At 39.6% G+C, this 21,666-nt stretch overlaps 1 protein-coding gene across 1 annotated transcript in view; it reads left to right on the forward strand.

Annotated features, from left to right (window-relative positions):
- anapc1 (anaphase promoting complex subunit 1) overlaps positions 1–21,666 on the forward strand; it is a 101,289-nt gene that overhangs the window by 50,190 nt on the left and 29,433 nt on the right. Inside the window, 18 exon segments of the mRNA XM_034184626.1 lie at positions 275–311; positions 2,819–2,892; positions 3,296–3,474; positions 4,341–4,427; positions 4,511–4,650; positions 4,998–5,116; positions 7,842–7,972; positions 9,526–9,666; positions 11,755–11,907; positions 12,011–12,092; positions 12,339–12,430; positions 13,348–13,482; positions 15,770–15,852; positions 16,293–16,371; positions 16,488–16,562; positions 18,451–18,503; positions 18,649–18,796; positions 20,204–20,397. Of these exon segments, the coding sequence (XP_034040517.1) occupies positions 275–311; positions 2,819–2,892; positions 3,296–3,474; positions 4,341–4,427; positions 4,511–4,650; positions 4,998–5,116; positions 7,842–7,972; positions 9,526–9,666; positions 11,755–11,907; positions 12,011–12,092; positions 12,339–12,430; positions 13,348–13,482; positions 15,770–15,852; positions 16,293–16,371; positions 16,488–16,562; positions 18,451–18,503; positions 18,649–18,796; positions 20,204–20,397 (2,002 nt within the window).

The raw sequence follows: 21,666 nt of genomic DNA on the forward strand, positions 1-21,666 counted from the left end.
AACAGTATTCACACTGACTTTTTTCTGTTATACAATGGCATTTTTTTGTAAGGGTGGGGAGGATAATATATTGTCTTCATTTCAGTGCTGAAATATTGTAGTTGCCAATTTTAACAGCCATTCAATAGTGCTAAACAGTTTCTGGAGCATAATACACAAATTGTTTTTTCATGATTTATGACAAATTTATGACATAGCAAAAATGTGAAGAGTTGGAGAACACAGTACACTCCTTGAATGTTTTGTCTTTCTATCTCAACATCTCGTTTCTTAGGCCAGAAGTCCTGTGTAAGAGAACCACAATACAGAAGGTAACAACAACAAGGGAATGAGCTTTACAAGTATTTAATTGTCACTGTAGCCTTGCTTACCTGATGTAATCACACCAATAACATAATTTTTTTACCTTGATGATAGGTCTCCACCATTTACTTTAAAAGAAATAGCAAGGACGTCTTGTTGTCAGTCTTTTGGCACATCACACTGCTATAACTGCAAAAAATAAAATAATGTGGACCTACAAAAATGAAATAATGAGGAGTCATTGGTCAAAATGTTTGCATTCTGATTGGAATCCTTCTTACAGCTAATGTACGAGGATGTTGCCAGATTCCTGCTGGATCTACTTTGGGATCCAGCGTCATATTTTATTTTTCAAAGAGTCTTTCTTATTGAAAGATTTTAAATAGAATAACAACCTCCATTTCCAGCTCTGTACCTTCAACTCACTTGAAAATTTTATGGAACTTAAGGTGTCACTAGGACCTGGTCTTTCTCAGAAATCTGCTGGATCCTGGACATCAGCTTCTGGAATACTTTCACACAAGTTCTTTTTAAAGAACCGATCATAATCTTTGTCATTATACAAATAGTATAACAAAATTGCTTGCGGTGCCATTCAGTGCAAAGGAGCCATCTGTGTACAAATGTTAAAAGGAACAAAGGTAAATAGAATCAGTATAAAATATAAATATAATTGTGTATGTGTGTGTATTTTTGTGTGTCTAAAATTTTGATTGCACAGTTATTCCCAGCTGGAGAGGATTTATTGCACTGGGTGGGATATTGCACAAATTGGAGAACGGGTCATACTCTTCAGCGTTCATTTATTACTGCAACAGCTCTGGGATATGTGCTGTTTTTCAGTCTGTCTGTCTTTGCTTTGATTGTCCTATACCGCCTCCTTGAGGGTAGTAGCTGGAACAGGTGATGTGCTGGGTGGGATGTGTCCTTCAGGATGCTTCAGGCTTTTCTATTGCAGTGGGACCTGTACAGCCCCTCTAAGTAGAGGAGAGCACAGCCGCTGATCTTCTGGGCTGTGATGCTGTGATGATGACCCTCTGGAGTACTGTCTTTTCCTGACCTGTGCAGCTGGCAAACCACACTGGGATGCAGTACGCCAGTACACTTTCAATCAAGCATCTGTAGAATTACACCAGCAGCTCCTTGGCTAGGGTGTTGTTTTTCAGAACCCTCAGGAAGTGGAGACACTGCTGTGGCTTCTTGATCAGCGCAGTGGTGTTGATTTTCCAGGGTAGGTCATCGTTCAGGTGCAGTCCCAGAAACTTGAAGTCAGAGACCCTCTCCACACATTTTCCATTGATATGCAGGGCCTGATGGTCGGATCTTTTCCTCCCGAAGTCCACTATAACTTTTCATTTTTGTGGTGTTGAGGACCAGGTTGTTATTTCTGCACCATGATGGCAGTTTTTCTGCCTCATCTTTGTATGCAGACTCATCTTCCCCTGTGATGAGCCCGACCACTGTCATGTCAGTGGGGACGCAGTCATGTGTAGAGTGTACAGTAGTGGGTTCGGTACACATCCCTGTGAGGAGCTGGAGTTATGGCTGAGTGCAGGGGAGAGGTGGGGGCCCTACTTTGACTTTCTGTGGGCGGTGGCTGAGGAACTCCTTGATCCAGAGGCAGATGGATGTGCGAGGCTGAGACTGTTTAATTTTGTAACCAGTCTCTTTGGGATGATTGTGTTAAATGCAGAGCTAAAGTCAATGAAAAGAAGCATGGCATAGCTGTCCTTCTGTTCCAGGAGGGTCAGGTTTATGTGGAGGGCTAAGGCTGTGGCATCATCGTCAATCTGTTGTCCTTGTATGCAAACTGGTGGGAGTCAGATGTGGGTGGAAGCCCTTGAATGATTTGACTTTTGAACAATTTCCCAAACACTTCATAATTACTGGATTGAGAGCCACTGGCTAGAAGTCATTTAGGTTGCTGTTGGTCGTCTTTTTGGGACATGGAAACAGGACAGGTTTCCTTCTTCTGATTTGCATACTTGAATAAGCACTATGATCAGTGTTTTTGGTTTCATATTTTTGTCTGACCATGACATTTAGATGTAGGGACCTCGTGTTAGTGGGGTAAGGGGTAAAACGTCTTACTCCTGTTTTCAATATGAATTTAAGCATATTTTATTTGGGTTTTCCATTGGTCCATTTCCTCGTAGATGCCAAACTTTGATCCTGTGAAAAAATTTAATGAGTGAATGGGCCTCATCCTGTAATTAACATTTAAACTGTTCATCAACTTTTTTTTAATTGTGTGAAAGAAATTTGTATTAGGTCATATTAACATATATGTACAGTATTGTGTCAAAATGATTTTTTTAATCATTGACAAAATATTGTGCCATTGAGGAATAAAACCTTTATAGTTCAAGTGCTTTATAATTTATATACATATTTTTAAAACCATATACCTATACTGATGTCTTTCTGCCATGTTCCAGTATGAATAGATTGTTTTCCGTTATATTTTGATGAGCCATTTTTCCATCAATCCATGATGTCTTTGTGTTCATTATAGACAGAGCAGTGTGAAGGTGGAGTTTTCAAGTAAGAGTTTGGCTGAGCAGCTGGTGGTCTGGCTCACCTCAGAAGGTAAGAAAGGCAGTTTTACCATTTTGTCTTTTGTCTGCGTCATGGTGATTCATATTTAATGCAGTCACAGCTGGTCAGAAACCAAAAGAAACCACACTGGAGTGTCCACGTTACTAAAGTTCTTGTTTGTGATCAGTGTTTTTTTTTTTTAACTCTACAGCAGGTAAACTGTATGTTACATAAAGTGAGTAAATTGCTACAGCCGTCTCTGTACTCATTAACATTTCAAAACAGCTAAACACACAGAGGAGGCTAAAACATGTAGGCTAAAAGAAACCATGTTTGCAGAGGGCACATTTGGTTTCCAAATTTAGGTTTCGCCACAAACCCTGATTTATAATGTACAATGGCACATTGTTTAACCAGAGAAGCCACTCATCCATCTGTTCACTGCTTTGCGTAGGTTTCACTCTGAAGGACTTGGAGTCGGTCCCCTTTGGTGTGGCTCTGCCCATCAGAGAAGCCATTTACCGGTGCCGAGAGCAGCCGTGTTCTGATTGGTCAGAGGAGGTCTGTCTGCTTATTGGGCGCCAGGACCTGACAAGACAAGCTCATAAGATGACCCTGGCAAAGAGCAAAAGTGTGAGTGGAATACGTTGGTATTGAAGCACCGGCAAGTACAGCAAGTCATTCCTGTCTATAAACCTGCAACACCATTGAAATGTCAATAATTTATTGGTATTCTCACCTCTACTGAGAAGTTTCAGATTAAAATGATTGTACAAACTATAGTTACCCCTCAAACTTAGAAATCAGAAACAAGGTTATGTTTTTGTTGGGTTGTTTTTCACATCACTATCTCCTAGAATTGGGAATACATTTTCTTGTTAGCAGAATAACTAATTATAATAAGCCACATTTTACAAAACTTGGTGAAAGTTTTGGGTTTGAATTGGAATATTATGAACCATATCTGCGTGTGGGAATGCCCTCGGCATTCTGTGAAAATTTCTGCCTGAAGAGGGGGTGGGCAGATGCATGAGCATGGCTGATATTATGTCCAACAGAATGCAAGCCCCTCCATATATTTCAATAAAATGTCAGATTTCACCACTAATAAAAAAGGACACAAGGCAGAACAGATGTGGCACTTGTACTGCAAACTCTCAAATTGACTTCATTGTCATGTGACTACTACCAGCACAAATTAATGACGTTGTCATAGGTATGATGAGGAAGTGACGTGAAAAATTTTGTGAAAACTAATTTTGTTTGCTTTTTATGAAGTGTTGGGGTCACAAAATTAATTTATTTTAGGGTGAGCGCTTAATCAACTTTAATAAATTAATTTAGGATAGACATTTATCCAACTTTGTTTCCAGAGCATGGCTGTGGTATTATATTTTGGGTTGCGTACAGAGCCAAGACAAAAGCTATTTGCAAGATGTGGCATGTTTAGCCTTGTGCACTGTAATGAGTGAGCTTCTAGTTTGCTTGTGTTTGTCCAGTCTGTAGGTTCGGGTCTGTCATTGGAGCCTCCCGCCACTACAGAGGCGGATGAGGAGGAAGATGGGATGTCTGATATAATTCAGGAGGTAAAACACTAAGTTCTTTGTGTCTACAGGAGTTGCTGACAGATAACAGAAAATTTAAATTTCCTTCTCCCTCTCCTGTGCAGGTCACGGGGCTGATCTGGAGTCAGGATCTGAGGGTCCAGGAGGTCAGAAGGCTCCTGCAGAGCTCCAGGCCGGTCCGAGTTAATGTTGTCCAGCTGCCTGAGGTTTCTGACCACGAATACATAGAGGAAAAAGAGAACAAGTGAGTGGACTGTGTAAGAGTGTTTACTAAGTTTTTGTGCCATAGATTGCAAATCATCAATCAGCCAATAATGTCTTGAATATTCCTTCTGCTGGACAATCCTCTGTAAAGCGTCTCGAAAACTATGCTTTCCAAGCAGTGTACTTTTAATTCTGTTTTCTCTCCACAGTCATTCTCTTCTGCGTTGCCTGTCCATGCCCTTAGCATGTCCTTAACCTGTCACAATGCCAGCTGTCAGTCACCTGTAGCTTAGACCTCTTCCACACTTGAGGTTTTGACTTTGAGCCCGTGGCTTTGTGTAGTTTTAGTTCTCTGTTCTGTGTCTATGAATGTCATGTCTTTCACAGACTGTTGCAGTTGTGTCAGAGGACGATGGCTCTCCCTGTTGGTCGAGGCTTGTTCACTCTTTTCTCCTATCAACCTGTGCCCACAGAGCCGTTACCTGTCCCCAAACTCAACCTGACAGGTAACGTGGTGATGTTGGAGCTTGCACACTATTAGCTTTACTTTACAGCTTTGGAATTTAGACCAGAGGATCCTCAGTTCAAAAACCAGCCAGACTGGTAAAATCACTAAGGGCCCTTGAGCAAGATCCTTAATCCCTGGTTGCTCCCAGTGTGTAGTGAGTGCCTTGTATGGCAGCACCCTGACATCAGTGTTTGTATGAATGGGTGGATGTGAGGCATCATTGTAAAGCACTTTGAGCTTCTGATGCAGATGGAAAAAAGCTATATAAATGCAGTCCATTTACCATTTACTGTCTCAGCTAAAGTGCATTTACATGCACACTAGGGGTGTGCATCCCTCCCTTATAAAACAATATACAGTTGTCTTGAAAATAATAGCAGTGTTTAAAAAAAAAGTAAGGCTCAAAATCCTTATACAGTAATAACTTTTATTTCCATACATGCAAATGCATTGGGAACACTGCACATTCGATTCCAAATCAAAACATGAAGAAATTTTTTTTAATCTAATTTATTACTTTACAGGAAGTGAAGAAAAAGGAATATTCAGCCGTTCAGACAAATAGCAATGTCTGCATTTTTCTTTCTGTGACCCTTATTACATCCTTATTTAGGTGGTTCTTATTTAAGGGTGAAGGCAGCAAATGTTGCACATGCTGGTTGTAGTGTATTAGTCTCTGTAAATCTGAGCAAAATGAGCCATTCCAGACATTGTTCAGAAGAACAGCCTACTTTCGAAAGCCTGACACGGACTTTTGAACTTTTAAAGGAGTTTGAAAACATGGAAGTACGAGCAAAACAACTTAACTCGGTCGATTTATGACGTTAAAACGGGCCATCAACTTGTTCATAGTACATTTATTTAGATTCAGGGGTCCATGTAGCAATACAGTTATATCTATGACTTTGTATTACATTTTTGATTGATTTTAGTTCTTTGTAACACCAATGCACATACATAATACTACTCTGACCTGGTTCTAGCAAAGTAGCATGTGTGTAACCAAATAACTGATTATTAAGGTATCTGATTTTTATTTCTGACCTCTCAGGCATTGTCTTGTTTGTGTAAAATTCTTGAACAACCACCGAGATTTCTGCTGTTTCTTGGTGTTTCCACTTCATTTGAAACTTGATGATGTTAAAAGTAAGTTTATTACATTACACTTGAAAGCTTTTAAACTTTACATTCACACTTGAGAGAGTCACACCGGAAACCACAGTTTTCCACTTAAAACCACGAATGTCACTTTCAGGCCAACACAATTTGGTCCAGATTTGAGTCTGTGGTTGACCTGCAAAGGTCAACATGCATCAAACAATTCTACGTCACCACCATCTTCCTAATGTGGATCAGACCTGTGCTTGATCCCCATTGACGGCTTCAATCAGTTACTTGATGCAGGTTATCATAAAGCGTTAAACATATTCATGACTGGCACTTCTCAGATAGCGTCAGAGCACTATCTCCCTAAACAACACTACTGTCATTGACAAGCATATTTACAGGTGGAGAACTTGAGGATAAGCAAGACTGTATTATCAGAGAGATTATTGCCATTTAGACAACAGAGATGGAAAAAGTGGATAACTACAGAGAATTAGTGATATGATGGACTCCACAGTGCAGGGAACATCACACAACTGCTCGTGTATGTTGGTAGTAGTTGCATGTAGAAGCAGTTGTTGAACTAATAAAGACTTCTAAGCAGCAGAGCATTAATATTCAGGATCGAACATGAACAGAAGTGGAGTTTGTCACAGGAAATGGCTGCATTTTAAACTGTATAGTGCTTTTTTTTGGGGGGGGGGGGGGGGGGGATTCTCCCCTTGCCAATTCAGTGCCAGCATTTTTGAGATCAGTAAGCCTGCCAGGAGTAGCAAGTCCTTTTTCTAAATACAGCAGAGGAATGGTTAGATAGTTATGATAAAATGTCTATTTTTTGGGTTGACAAGTATATAGAACATTAAAGGTGTTCTGAATAATTATTGTTATTGTGTATTGTTTTTTTTGTTTTTTTTGCCACAAGATGTTGGACTTGAACCATAATTCAGGACATAAACAGCTTCTCCCCCTGAGCTCTCCCTCTTCTGCATCGAGCAGAAGGAATGGTAGTTGGAGCCTTTGAACAGGTTTAACAGCACTCTTGGTGGGAGAAGCCAGACATATGGGGGTTCTACTCCTGACACATTTATATTCAAAGGCATTTTTAGCCTTTAATGGTCTATTATTGATGTTTTTCTGGAAAGTCGGTGTCCACCATTCCTTTTTACATGTGGAGAATAGCAATGGTTTAAGAGGTCAGGACTCAGGTGCGCTAAATGTGCTGCACACCTAGTCCAAGAATGGAAACAGAATGGAAAATAGTTGTTAGCTGCTATCTTAATGTTTAAAATACATTTCATAGCATCTTAAAGGAGTCCAGCAATATTCAATGAAGAAGGTAATAGCGTTATTTAGACATCATCAATGTTAGCCTCATTGCTTGTTATCCTCTGAATAGTTGTTAGTGGATAGGACAATGTCCTGTATTTTTTTAAATGTGTTTCTGTTTTCTGTTGCAGGCCGTGCGACATGTCCTGTATTTTTTTAAATGTGTTTCTGTTTTCTGTCGCAGGCCGTGCGACATGTCCTGTATTTTTTTTAATGTGTTTCTGTTTTCTGTCGCAGGCCGTGCGACATGTCCTGTATTTTTTTTAATGTGTTTCTGTTTTCTGTTGCAGGCCGTGCCCCTCCGAGAAACGCCATGGTAGATCTTAACAGTGGGAACATTGATGTTCCACCAAACATGACTAGCTGGCCTAGCTTTCATAACGGAGTAGCTGCTGGTCTTAAAATAGCGCCTGCTTCACAGGTAAAAGATGACAGTTCATTCTGTGTTGGCATGTTGCTGACCAATAATCCCGTTTTATGTGTAGCTACATGCTCAAAGTGTTGCCAGTGTTCTTCCAAATCCCAAAGTCTTATTGTGTGTCTTGCATGCTAGCACAACTGTCAAAGCAATGATTGTTGTTTCACATGAACTGACCTGTAGTGTCCCTTTGTTTGTTTTTGTATTATCCATGATTGCAGCAATCACTCAGTGGTCTTTAGAATTGTTCCATCACACGACTCCCTTTGTAGAAGTTCTTATCTGTTCAGATCATAGAAAGAAATGGCTAACTTCACCAGGGAAGCCTCTGGTCAGTTGGACACACATTGTTGGTGAAGCTGCAACAATGGGCTTTTTCACTTTACTTCAGAAATATTACTTGGTGTTATTCTGTTTTTAAAAATGTGCTTCAAGTAGTAATGATTGTCTGGGACATTTAGAAATGAAAAATTGTGCATGGCAAAGATTATTTTGAGATTTAATTGAGTGTAAATCATAAATTTGGACCCAGATACACTGCAAAGAAAATTACAAAGGTAAATCTATTTACAATAATATGCATGAAGAAAAAAGACAAGACAGACACGGTGATATGTCCGAATAAATGAAAGACAACCATTTACAGATTATACTGTAGCTGAAAGGGAATGGAGTATATCCCTGTCGAAGAGAACTCTGGAGACACACATCATTCTCACATCCACAGCAAGTTGAATAGTACTTCCTAGATAGAACAAAAATATTTGTAAATCAACAATCTTTAGGAAACATGTGTATGTAGTGTGTGAGTTTGTTTATTTTTTGGCAGAAATGCACCGGCAGGGTGCAGAGGATCACTTCATCATGGCCTATTCACAAAAAAAAAAGTGTGTGATTTATTTCTCTGACAGCAATAAAGTGCTAATAACAGGCTTACAGTGTGCATTGTGACAAAAACACTCACCAACATATAGAATCTGTCCAATCTGCTACCACAGTGAGCTTTTGGTCTCTGTTGTGATTGATTTTCTTTAAGTCAGCTGACTGCAGGTGGACACAGCAAAAACAAACTTCTCCCATTGTCAGTGACAGTGGCAGCACCTTTCAAAAAAGTTGACATATTTTCAGTTTGTAGCGCTCAGAGCATTCACCTAATTGCATAGCATTCTGAAAATATACGATGCTTATGGAACATTTTTGCTGCTGCATACACTCTAGTCTCATTTGGAGCAATTGAACAAAGAAGTTTTATGGACACAGGGCACTTTTCATGCAGACATTATTTTATTTGGGGTTCTTTTGTGCAGTGCCTATGTTTCTAATTTCTAATCTGCTTGAGACTTTATATCGTTACAGTGTTACTATGACCAAGAGGATTGTATTTTATTATCAGTGTTCTCATGTTGATGTTAACTCATCCATTATGAGGCATGCTGCTGCCTTTATTGGTCAGGTCACCCTTGTAAAAGAAGTTTAAGTCTCAATGGGTTTTCTCCTGTTTAAATAAAGGTTATATTTATATATTTTTAATATATATTTTTTTTTTTATATTTTAGGTGGACTCTGCCTGGATAGCCTATAACAAGCCAAAAAGCCCAGAGTTGGCTAATGAGTATGCAGGTTTCTTGATGGCTCTGGGCCTAAATGGACACCTGACCAAGCTGGCCACACTCAACATACACGACTACCTCACCAAGGTACGCACACACGCACGGACAGAGGTGTACATGTGAAGCAGTTTCTCATGTGCCACAGTTTAAAAATAAACCAAACATACAAACTCAAACTTTATATGTGTAGAAATATCTATATGAACACTTTGTAGATAATCTTCATGTTAATGTTCAAGATTACAGCTGGAGATGCTTGTGGCTCTACTGTGGGTGGAAAATCTCTTTTTACGTACACTGCAAAAACACCTGGGAGACTGCACCAAATAACATAAATAGAGAACGTGAATTGAGTTTACATGAAGGTCGATATCTTTCTTGCTTATTAAGTTGCACACACGCTCACTTAAACACTTTTGTGTGGATGAGTGAAAATGAGAGCTGTGAATTTGTCAAAGTGAAACTCTGGTCTGCGAGAACTTTGAAATGAGGTGAGATCTTTCCCACTTTCAGATGTGAAAAACAGGATGCTACATACAAGCTGATATCTCTGTCAAGATAAAGGTCAGCCAATACATCACTCCATATTTAGGAAGTACACCCTGAGGGCAAAAGTGAATTATTTTCAGACCACATTATGATATAAATGTGAATTGAAGCTGAATTTCATGAAATTGCCTTCCCCCTCAGTCCTCAAATAACTTGATAGAAGAATATTCATATTCATGACATCTTTTAAAATAGTACGATTTTGAGATTCCACATTAGGAATTGTTTGAATTGGAATAAGTGCCTGTCTTTTGATTAGAATAAACATCCTTCAAGTTGGCCATTTATACATGTACGATGATGCGACTCAGTGTATGTACAAAATTACTTCAGAATACAAGTAAAGAAAACATAACGTGTGATGGATTTAAATTACTAAATAAATATTGAACAGCAACATATTCGACAGTACAGCATGACAGCAAAATTAGAACATTAGTCAATAAATTGAAAAACATGTTTCTCTTTGCTGATTATCTTTATTTTAATGAAGCACATGAACATGATGAGCACAGTTAACAGCAAGGCTTGTAAGTTGCAAGGTTTTGCTCAGTTTCTGTTCATGCTGTGAAAGAATTTACACTGACGTACCTTAGATCAGTTCATCAGAATCATGTGCACTTGTGGTTTAGAAATGGAGAGTTGCATTTTGACATTTCTGTACTATTGCTGCAGGTTTTTATAGAGCACCTATGAGTCAGTGTTTGTTTTATTTTTGTTAGGCAGTAAGCAAATGTCATTAAATTTGTCTCTTCAAAGAAAATTTGTATTAAAGGTGCATTATGAAGATTTTTACATTTGTTAATCACTTTTTTATGCCCATGTGTCGATGTTTAAACATGTTGTAACCCCCCACCCAAAGAAAAGAGCCATTAACCGACTTTCTTGGTTGCCTTTATTGGCCTGTGTACTGTTCTTTCTGTAAACTAAAGGAATGGAGTTGGATTTTGTGGGGAAATCCATTTGCTTATATAGGCTGTGACGTTTATGCCAATCCCAGGGTGTCATCTACCATGTAGCTGGAGAGGATTACAATTTGTATTCTGGAATCTGTTGTCCAGCCAACAACATGGAGTCAGCTAACTCCTTCAGTGGCAATAAAAGCTTGAACATTTAAATAATGTAAAGTAACAGTTTACATGTAGAAAGTGGCACTGTAGTACTTGTAGTTCAACAATCCAACCTGCTCTTTGTGTTAGCTGAGAATGGAATTGTTATTTATGACAGAATAATGTGTATTCCCAATGGATTCCAAATACAAATATGTTCATAAAGAACCATCTGCCATTACTGAGTCATTTCTTTACCCTAAATGTAATCCGTTTCATTTGAGGAAGTAGATTGTTTTAATCGACTGATCGTAAACTTTTAAGGAAGCTTGTGTTATCATTCTGAACATCATTAGTTAAAACTACAGTCTAGATGTTTACATGTGGATACAACACCAAATGTGTGTCCATGTGCATCAAAATAATTGTATTATACGTGACTGTAATTTTCAAAAATATCTTTTTCAGTTTATTTATTTATTTTGCATGCTCAAAATGTATTAATCATTTGTAGCTCTCTGGCCAAAATAGCAAAACCTGTCACTTATGAACTGCTGGTTGTGTGTTCCTCTGTCAGGGCCATGAGATGACCAGTATTGGTCTTGTCCTGGGTGTTTCTTCTGCAAAACTGGGCACTATGGATATGTCCATCACCCGCCTGCTGAGTATCCACATCCCTGCTCTGCTCCCGCCCACATCTACCGAGCTGGACGTGCCGCACAATGTGCAGGTGAATGTCAGCCTCTACATAAGAATGGATCTGTGTGTTTAATGTAATTAGAGGTTTAAAAAAAAATGTTTAGCAGCTCTAAACTTCCTGCTCTGTTGTGCAGGTTGCTGCTGTAATTGGAATTGGGCTGGTGTACCAGGGTACCGGCCACAGGCACAATGCTGAAGTCTTGCTCTCCGAGATAGGTAGGTCGGTGTGTAAGAGACAGACAGACACTCTGACATTTTTTCAAGCAAGACCTGTCGTAAGAATAGGATTAAAGTCGAGTCACGCCCTATTTGTGAAAGGTTTTGTTTCATTGGCAGGTACTTGACTGACTTGCTTTGTAGTGACATTTGTCATGACAGTTGACTTCATCTTTGTCTTTTGTTTTTCCTGAGGTCAGATAAAGTTCAGTTGGTAAATTCATTGTCTGGATACGTGTCTTTCAGGAAGACCTCCTGGTCCAGAGATGGAGTACTGTACAGACAGAGAATCTTATTCGCTAGCTGCTGGACTCGCTCTGGGCATGGTCTGCCTGGGTGTAAGCAGGACAGCAACGCACACACACCATTGGTCAAACAAATATTTACACCTAAAAAGCCATAGTATTTGTTGATGTGAAATAGGAATTCCCCAAGAAAGCACAACTTGTATTTAAAAAAAAAACAAAACAAAAAACTGTTATTACTGTTCGAACACTTACATGTTTTCTGCTTTTTAATTCTTTAAACCTCACAATTCTTTGGCAGGTTTGAAAGGCCCGTTTGGTGTGTGTTTAAATTAAGCATATCTCCAGAACAGTGCCATTTATCATAATGTGAACCTGTAAAAATAATTTCATAAAATAACAATAGTTGGTCATTGAAGCAGTCTTGTGCACCGAATGCTTCTATCATCAAAAATAACTAAATCTAAGCTTAAAAGAGTGAAATCTGTCTGTTTCTATGGACAAGTCATTTCATCTGCATTGTGGATTTTCACACACAGCTCAAATCATGAGGAGCCACATTGGATCAGCAGTAATGACACTGAACCAAAAAAAAAGCTAAAAGAAATGACTTGTAAACTGTTTGCAGTACTGTGAATCTACCAGTTATGTTTTGTTGTTGCTTTAAACTCTCTGACTCATTTAATTTCTTCACCTGTTTCTTTCCCCTTATTTATTTTTAAGTAAAATTTCAGTATGTTCACTTTTTCTCTTTTCTGTTTAGTTTGTTACTTCTTTTTCTTTGCTACATGCCTCTGCTCCCCAGCATGTCTGTCCCGTATTCCCGTCTCTTCTCTTTTCACTCTACCATTGACATCATTAGTCCTTAATTCTTTGTTTTATCTTCTGGTTCTTCATTGTGGCCATACGTTTTATTTTTTCTTTTGCTTCCTGCATGTTCCTGTTTTTCTTCTCCTCTCTTGTATTGTTGCCTTAACCCTTTTCTGTGGCTTTGCTTCCTTCCTCGGCAGCATGGCAGCAACCTGATTGGGATGACGGATCTGAATGTTCCTGAGCAGTTGTATCAGTACATGGTGGGGGGCCACCGCAGAGCTCAGACTGGGGCCAGCCGAGAGAGGCACAAGTCCCCCAGCTACCAAATTAAGGTCAGTGGATAAGTCTTTATAGTAAGTCCCTTCAGATGCACCCTTGTTTTTCACTCGGGGTCACCACAGCAAATCCAGTGTGGATCTGCATGTTGAATTGGTACACCTTTTACGCCAGATGCCCTTCCTGACGCAATTCCACATTACATGGAGAAATGTGTCAGGGGAAAAAACAAACTGAGGCTTCAGTGCTCTCCCATTTCACTTATTCAGGATGACAGTGTTGAAACAGAAGCTGACAATGTAACTTTTATTATGTGTAAAATCTAGGGTTGGGATGACTAATAAAAATCTTTTGTTTACTAGTCAGGTACCATTAATCATTAACTGGTTGACTAGTCCGTTAATCTTGACAATAAATTACTAAAGTAAAATCTAAGCAGTGAAATTTCAAATTGATTTTAATTTGTAAAACAACTACACTGCTGCAAATTGAAATCATACTAACACTGAACTACTGTGTTTTCTGGAATATACATTGCATTTTTATTTATTTATTCATTTATTTACTAGTTCGGAAGGGGTGTAACAATATGCAAAAATCATAGTTCAGTATGTTTTCAGGACAGGGGGAACACAGTAATATTTAGGCTAGTGTGTGAAGGACACGTCTTTCCAGATTATTACAAAATGCTTTCTCTTTAATTCTTGTAAAATATGTTTAAAAAATAGATGGAACTTGTAGTCTGGATATTATGGTACTACATATATAAGCTATATTTGTGGTTCTATTAGATACAAGATATTTGTTCCAAACTCTTGAGACTTGAGTGCTGGCTGCTGGTGGATGTTGGCCAGTGTGGGTTAAAATATTCTCTGCGATAGAACTGGGGATGTGATGGGCAGAAAATTTAATGAGTACTTGAAAATGATTTACATCATATTATTTTTTGTTAATGACTTACTCTTAAATTGTAGGAAAGTCATGCTATCTTCATTATCCACCTGGTCTACTAGAAGAAAATGAGTTGACTAGTTGTGTACTAGTTTGTCATAGTCAACTATTATGACTAGTTGTCCCAACCCTAGTAAAATCTGCCATTAGATGTATACTACAGTCTGAAACCTAATTTTATAAAGAATTATTTTTATTTATGCCACTTTTAATTGCATATTTATTAGGAGTCAACTGATTATCGTCCGGGCCTATTATTGGTGCAGATATTCAGCATTTTTGCGGCTATCGGTATTGGCCATTTATGCCGACTGAAATGACAGTTTATCTTTTCAGCACTGCTCACTGGTTGCCAAGTTTCGCCTTCCCGTCTACATTTTTTAAAAAAGGAACGCGAGTCAGTGACTTTATCATTCCATGAGGCCACGGCGCTGTGTAACAGCAGTTTAGAGAGGTTTGAGCACAGCTGAAAGCAGCATCTCTGCATCTGAGCGAAGAAGCAAAACTCTATAGAAAGTCTTCAGTAAATAATTCAGAGTTCCTCCTGTGTTCGTAGCTGCTGTTAGATTCAGAAATTAACAATTTATTTTAGTTTAATGGCTTTGCCTTTTTCTTTTCTTTTTTTTTTTGCCATTTTAACATGAAAACAAAAACAAGTAGTTTTCATTGCAGTTGCTTACAAAGTGTTTATTGTTCACACAAACAATCACGATCCTTTTTGTGAACTGTGTACTTTAGCACTACGTGCTCGTTAAAGCAGCAACTTAATGATCATAACTGATCATCTTCAGCACACAGCATCACTTAGTGAAACGGGAAAGTGTAAAAAACTGATTCAGAAAGATTTTCATCCAGGTTTTATCTTTTACAATAAAATCAATCCAGGTTCAGCTCTTGTTCAAATAAGACAATTAGTAAAGGGGTTATATTGTTTAACAAAATCCAAAAAGAGGTAATTCAATCCAACTCAAATATGTTGAAATGAAAAAATAAGAAAAACTGCCTGACAAAACTCACTGGGTTAAAGTTACTGTGTGTGTCATTTTTGAAGAAGAGAGCAAATGCTATGTCCAACAAATATTAATGTTTTTAACCATTTAAACATTAACATGAAATGACATGAAATAGAACAGAAATATGAAATGTTGCCTCAAGTTGTGTCTTTTACAATAGATTACATATCTTTTATTGCTTTTGTTCTGGCTGCTGATGTGTGAGAAAGGCCCATCATATGGAGCCAATGGCCCCTGACTTCAGGCACTGATTGGCTGTTAGCCCATATCACTCTTAAAATATGAATTGCTGCTTTCTGGTTTTATGACAGATGTACTCTGTTGGTAGCAGTGTGCTGACTGACTAACAGCTCATGAATCCTGTCCATGATTGTTCCAGGAGGGTGATACCATTAATGTGGACATCACGTGTCCGGGAGCCACACTCGCTCTTGCTATGATCTACCTCAAGACCAACAACAGGTGAAACACCAAACAGTTACCCTATTACTAACCAACTCTTCTTAACACATCCCTCAGGATTTTTTATAATAAAATGTCATTGCCTATTACGTCTATGCTGCGGTTATTAGAAACATGTGCTGCATTTTCTTTGCAGAGAGACAGGAATCATCATCTACCCCAAGGTTGTTTTTTTAAAAATCAATTTCTCTTCCATATGAATATCCAGCAGAACATCCTAACCTGTCTGACTTAAATAAAATAAATGAATTGAAATGTCTCACCGGTTATTAGGTTCTGTTATCACATTATGCTGCTGCCATCTCCCAGTCGACTATTACTGGTCAAGAGGTTTTCTCCATTATTCAAGGCTGGTCTGGTGCTGTCAGTCTGTTGGTTGGTTGACAGTTTTGGATGAAGGTAGCAACACTTCTTTGTCTCCTTTTTGGTTTTTCCTTTAGATCCATTGCTAATTGGCTGAAGGCTCCAGACACTCTGTTTCTGCTGGACTTCATCAAACCTGAGTTTCTGCTGCTGAGGGTGAGTGTGGCACTGCCTGTGTTTGTGTGCACGAGATCACTTTTCTCACCTTTTTTTTTTTTTTTTCTTCTCCAATCTGACATCCATGCCCGCATTTCCAATATCTTACCCCTCAGACTCTTGCTCGGTGTATCATTATGTGGGATGAAATCCTCCCCACTACAGAGTGGGTGAAGAGTAACCTACCTCAGGTGAGAAAATACACACTGGGCATGATTTAGTTGACATTAGTTGCTCGGATTCTGCTGCCCTAGACAGAAGTCACTATGACCTGTACGAGGTCTGTCCGTAAAGTATTGTACCTTTTTATTTTTTTCAAAAACTATATGGATTTCATTCATATGTTTTTACGTCAGACATGCTTGAACCCTCGTGCGCATGCGTGAGTTTTTCCACGCCTGTCGGTGACGTCATTCGCCTGTGAGCACGCCTTGTGGAAGGAGTGGTCTCGCCCCCTCGTCGGATTTTCATTGTCTGGAAATGGCGGAATGAAAAGGACTTTTTTTCCATCAGAATTTTTTCAGAAGCTGTTAGAGACTGGCACCTGGAAACCATTCGAAAAATTTATCTGGCTTTCAGTGAAAATTTTACGGGCTTCACAGAGAATAAGGACTTTAACTACAGGTTTAAGGACCCCTTTAAAGGACGGTCGGTGCGCCGCGCTGCAAGCTGCGACGATGCGGCACAAACCACTGGATCATTTCTAAGCTGATGGCTCTGTGGATACGAGACCGTCGTGTGCTCTTTCTCTGGTTATCACAAGACCTGGACATCAGCCATTTTCCGGCAGATTTCACTTTTAACAAGAGATTTTGTCATGGAAAGCCGCGCGGAGGCTTCGCGCGTCACGACCGATTCGCTGATGAAGCGAGACAAAGGAACACCTCCGTTTCGGCGTGTTAGAGGACAAGTTTGGACATGTCCAGCTCTCCACGAGTTCTTTTATACTCACTCGACTGGTAAGCACTGAAAGCCGAGATAGACATGTCCCAACTTATCCTCTAACACGTCGAAACGGAGGTGTTCCTTTGTCTCGCTTCATCAGCGAATCGGTCGTGACGCGCGAAGCCTCCGCGCGGCTTTCCATGACAAAATCTCTTGTTAAATGTGAAATCTGCCGTAAAATGGCTGATGTCCAGCTCTTGTGATAACCAGAGAAAGAGCACACGACGGTCTCGTATCCACAGAGCCATCAGCTTAGAAATGATCCAGTGGTTTGTGCCGCATCGTCGCAGCTCGCAGCGCGGCGCACCGACCGTCCTTTAAAGGAGTCCTTAAACCTGTAGTTAAAGTCCTTATTCTCTGTGAAGCCCGTAAAACTTTGACTGAAAGCCAGATAAATTTTTCGAATGGTTTCCAGGTGCCAGTCTCTAACAGCTTCTGAAAAAATTCTGATGGAAAAAAAGTCCTTTTCATTCCGCCATTTCCAGACAATGAAAATCCGACGAGGGGGCGGGACCACTCCTTCCACAAGGCGTGCTCACAGGCGAATGACGTCACCGACAGGCGTGGAAAAACTCACGCATGCGCACGAGGGTTCAAGCATGTCTGACGTAAAAACATATGAATGAAATCCACATAGTTTTTGAAAAAAATAAAAAGGTACGATACTTTACGGACAGACCTCGTATGTGAAGCAAATGCTATTCCTGTAAATTCTGGATCAGGTTTCTCTTGGAGTGACCCAGCACACAGGTGCCTCAGTGCTGAGAACCACAGAAACTGGTTGTACCTACGGTTTAGCTGGCTGGTGGACCGCTTATTTGCCTGGGTGGGCAGCCAGGCAAAGAAAGCTTGATTTTTGAGAGTTCAGTTTTGTTAAAGGTTCCGACAGAAGGCCGCAGTTGTTAGGTGATTGGTTTGGTAAGTCTGCAGAGACAAGATCACCAAAAAGTGCAGAGATGTTTCCTAGGTCGTAATGGGTCCATCACAGTTGCTTGCTGATATAATCAGAGCTTTATTATTTTGTGCTTTATTATTTTGTGTTCACATTTGGAACGTCCTGGCTGGCGTTTTCTGGGTGTTATTGTCTCAACCACTAAATAGCTAAACACTACATTCTGTTTGTTTTGTTTTTAGATAATGAGGGATAATGTTGCTGCTTCTGAAGACATGAACATGGAGACACTGACGTGAGTATTTACATTAGAAATGAACAATTTATATGAAAGAATCTCTGTTAAACTTTGAAATGTATGTTTTCTGTAGTTATGGTAGATGCTTTGCAACAATCATTTGTAATTGACAAGCTTGTGCTTGTTTTGTTGTTTCTCTCAGCCAAGCCCATGACTACATTATCGCCGGGGCCTGCATGGCGGTGGGCTTCCGCTTCGCCGGCTCTGCTAACTCCGACGCCTTTGATTGCCTTTACGCTTTCGCAACGACCTTCATGAATATTATGGCCATCTCCACTACAGTTGCTGTGGTGAGCACGTGAAGTGTGTGCAGCTTTGTACTCTTGTCCTCACAGGAATGGCGATATGAGCAGGATTATCACCCAACAAAAGACACATGGTTTATAAATATTGCAACTTTTAAAGCTGCAAGGCCTTTCACATTTCACAAAACTGCCAAAATTTAGTTTCTACTGAAATCCAAGCATTATAATGTTATAATAATCAGGAGCTCAAAGGGCTTTACAGTGATGAATCACATTCACCCATACACACACCGATGTTAGGGTGCTGTCATGCAAGGCGCTCACTACACACCGGGAGCAACTCTGGGATTAAGAACCTTGCCAAAGGGCACTTAGTGAATGTATGGTCTGGCTGGGTTTTGAACTGAGAATCTTCTGGTCTCGAACCCAACGCTTAACCACTAGACCATCACCTCCCAAATGAATATAATGAATGAAGAGAACATATTTACCTGGGGTGACTTCCATAACAAATATTTTCTTTTTTTTAATGCTGTCTGTAAGAGGAAGTGAGTGTGCACATGTATGAGGTTTTGAAATTGCCGGAAGTTGCCTTTGACCTTGTGTAATACACATACACAAGAACGTGCACGCTAACATCCCTAAGATGCTTTGAGAACCACTTCAGAGGTGTTAGATTGTTAGTGTTGTTAGATTTAGAGGTGTTTATTTTTCACTAACTGTTACAAAATATATGAGAAACATATTGGGTTTGTACAAAAATAAAATTTCGGAGCATTTTCCACCATTTTGTATTATTTTGTTTGAGCAAACAGCCAGCTGACCTCACCATGCCTTTCTCTGCTCTGATTAGCTGTCACCATGTGCTTCTCAGAATTCCTCATACAAGCCAGAGGAAGCCCCCATGTGATCTATGACATTGCTATGATCACTGTCATAGACTGTAGGGGTCACTACAAAACGTAGTTCAAGGGCATCTGTGCTTTTGACTTTTTTTTCCCCCTTGAGGGGAGCTATTTATAATTTTTCTCCAGACAGCACAGATTTTGATCATATTGGCAGTGTCACATTACAAATAACCCATTTAAAGACTAATAAATAAAATTATGGCTTTGTCAAAGAAAATTCTTTTTATGGCTTAAATATTAAAAAAACCCAGAGGCAGTATACTTTAAAAAACAAAAGAGTGAGTAAAATGAGCATGAAGAGAGCAGAAATTATAGCAAATAAGAACTGATGAACTGATTTGGACCCACCTTGTCTTCCATTTCAGATGGACAGTGATGTGCACATATTTTAGGCACCTTAGAATGTTGAGCAACCCCCACTTCATTAACAGACAGTCTCATTTGTAATAATGTCGAAACTTTATTTCCACAAAAATCAGACCTGATATACAAGTAGATGTTTCCTATGCTGATTTGTGGGTATCTGCTGGTTTCACTCGTATAGACTGGTCACTACAACCTGCAAACGGGCCTGTCCATGGTTCTCCTGGCTCTGTCCATGGTGATGTCTGGTACGGGAAACTTGAAAGTCCTGCAACTCTGTCGCTTCCTCCATAAGAGAACCAGTGGTGAGATGAACTATGGCTTCCATATGGCGCATCACATGGCACTGGGTCTGCTCTTCCTGGGAGGGGGCAGGTGAGATGCCATCATAACGAAACATGCTGCAAACATTAGAGATATACTGTAATTGACCATTTTAGCAGTCTAAACTTTCTGAAAACATGTACGATTTATTGTGTGTTAAATTTGCCATGCTTCAAACACTACCTACATAAGAAAAATCTATTAATGATGTTATTTCTGCATTTTTAAACTGTGTTGCAGGAAAGTAAATGGAAGCAGTCACTTAGCATTTCAAGTGGTTATTCTGCCATCACTTAAAGATAAAATGAATAATAAAAAAAAGCCTGGCGTTGCACCTCCCCATCGTAGTTCTTTTTGGTTTTCATGCTTGTATCAACTTGCATTTTTCTAAATTGTGTTGTAGGTGGAAATTCTTTATACATGGAAGTATTCATTTTGTTCACAATACATTGACAGAAGACCCGGGTGGCTAAAGGGTTTAACTAAAGCATTGCAGTGGCAAGCTGTAATGTCAATCCAATTAAGTATTGTTTTGAAGGACAAGTTCACTTTTTACAACTGTAATCATATTCAAACGTGCCAAATCAACATGCAGATCCACCTTGGATCTGCTGTGGCTTCCCCGGTTGAAAACAAGGGAACAGCCAAAGGGTCTTACTATTATAATAACAGTTTTATTAGAGTAATTAATACCACAACAACATTGGACAACCCTGCTGAGGGACTGTTTACTAAGCCTCGCATTTGTGGTAGAGAAACTGACCTGAAATTAATTCTAATGCCTTGGTCACATGGAAGCATGTAGTGCATAGAATGTTAATGCGACCCTTCAATGCTAATGAAGAATTGTGCACAAGACGTATACAGTACCACGCAGTTGACATAAAATCAGCAAATCAAATCAATTTTATTTATATAGCCCCAAATCACAACAAACAGTTGCCCCAATGCGCTTTATATTGTAAGGCAAAGCCATAGAATAATTACGGAAAAACCCCAACGGTCAAAACCACCCCCTGTGAGCAAGCACTTGGCGACAGTGGGAAGGAAAAACTCCCTTTTAACAGGAAGAAACCTCCAGCAGAATCAGGCTCAGGGAGGGGCAGTCTTCTGCTGGGACTGGTTGGGGCTGAGGGAGAGAACCAGGAAAAAGACATGCTGTGGAGGGGAAAAGAGATCAATCACCAATGATTAAAAGCAGAGTGGTGCATACACAGCAAAAAGAGAAAGAAACACTCAGTGCATCATGGGTACCCCCAGCAGTCTAAGTCTATAGCAGCATAACTAAGGGATGGTTCAGGGTCACCTGATCCAGCCCTA

The sequence above is a fragment of the Thalassophryne amazonica genome, chromosome 13 (genome assembly GCF_902500255.1).
Source record: "Thalassophryne amazonica chromosome 13, fThaAma1.1, whole genome shotgun sequence".
Lineage (NCBI taxonomy): Eukaryota > Metazoa > Chordata > Actinopteri > Batrachoidiformes > Batrachoididae > Thalassophryne > Thalassophryne amazonica.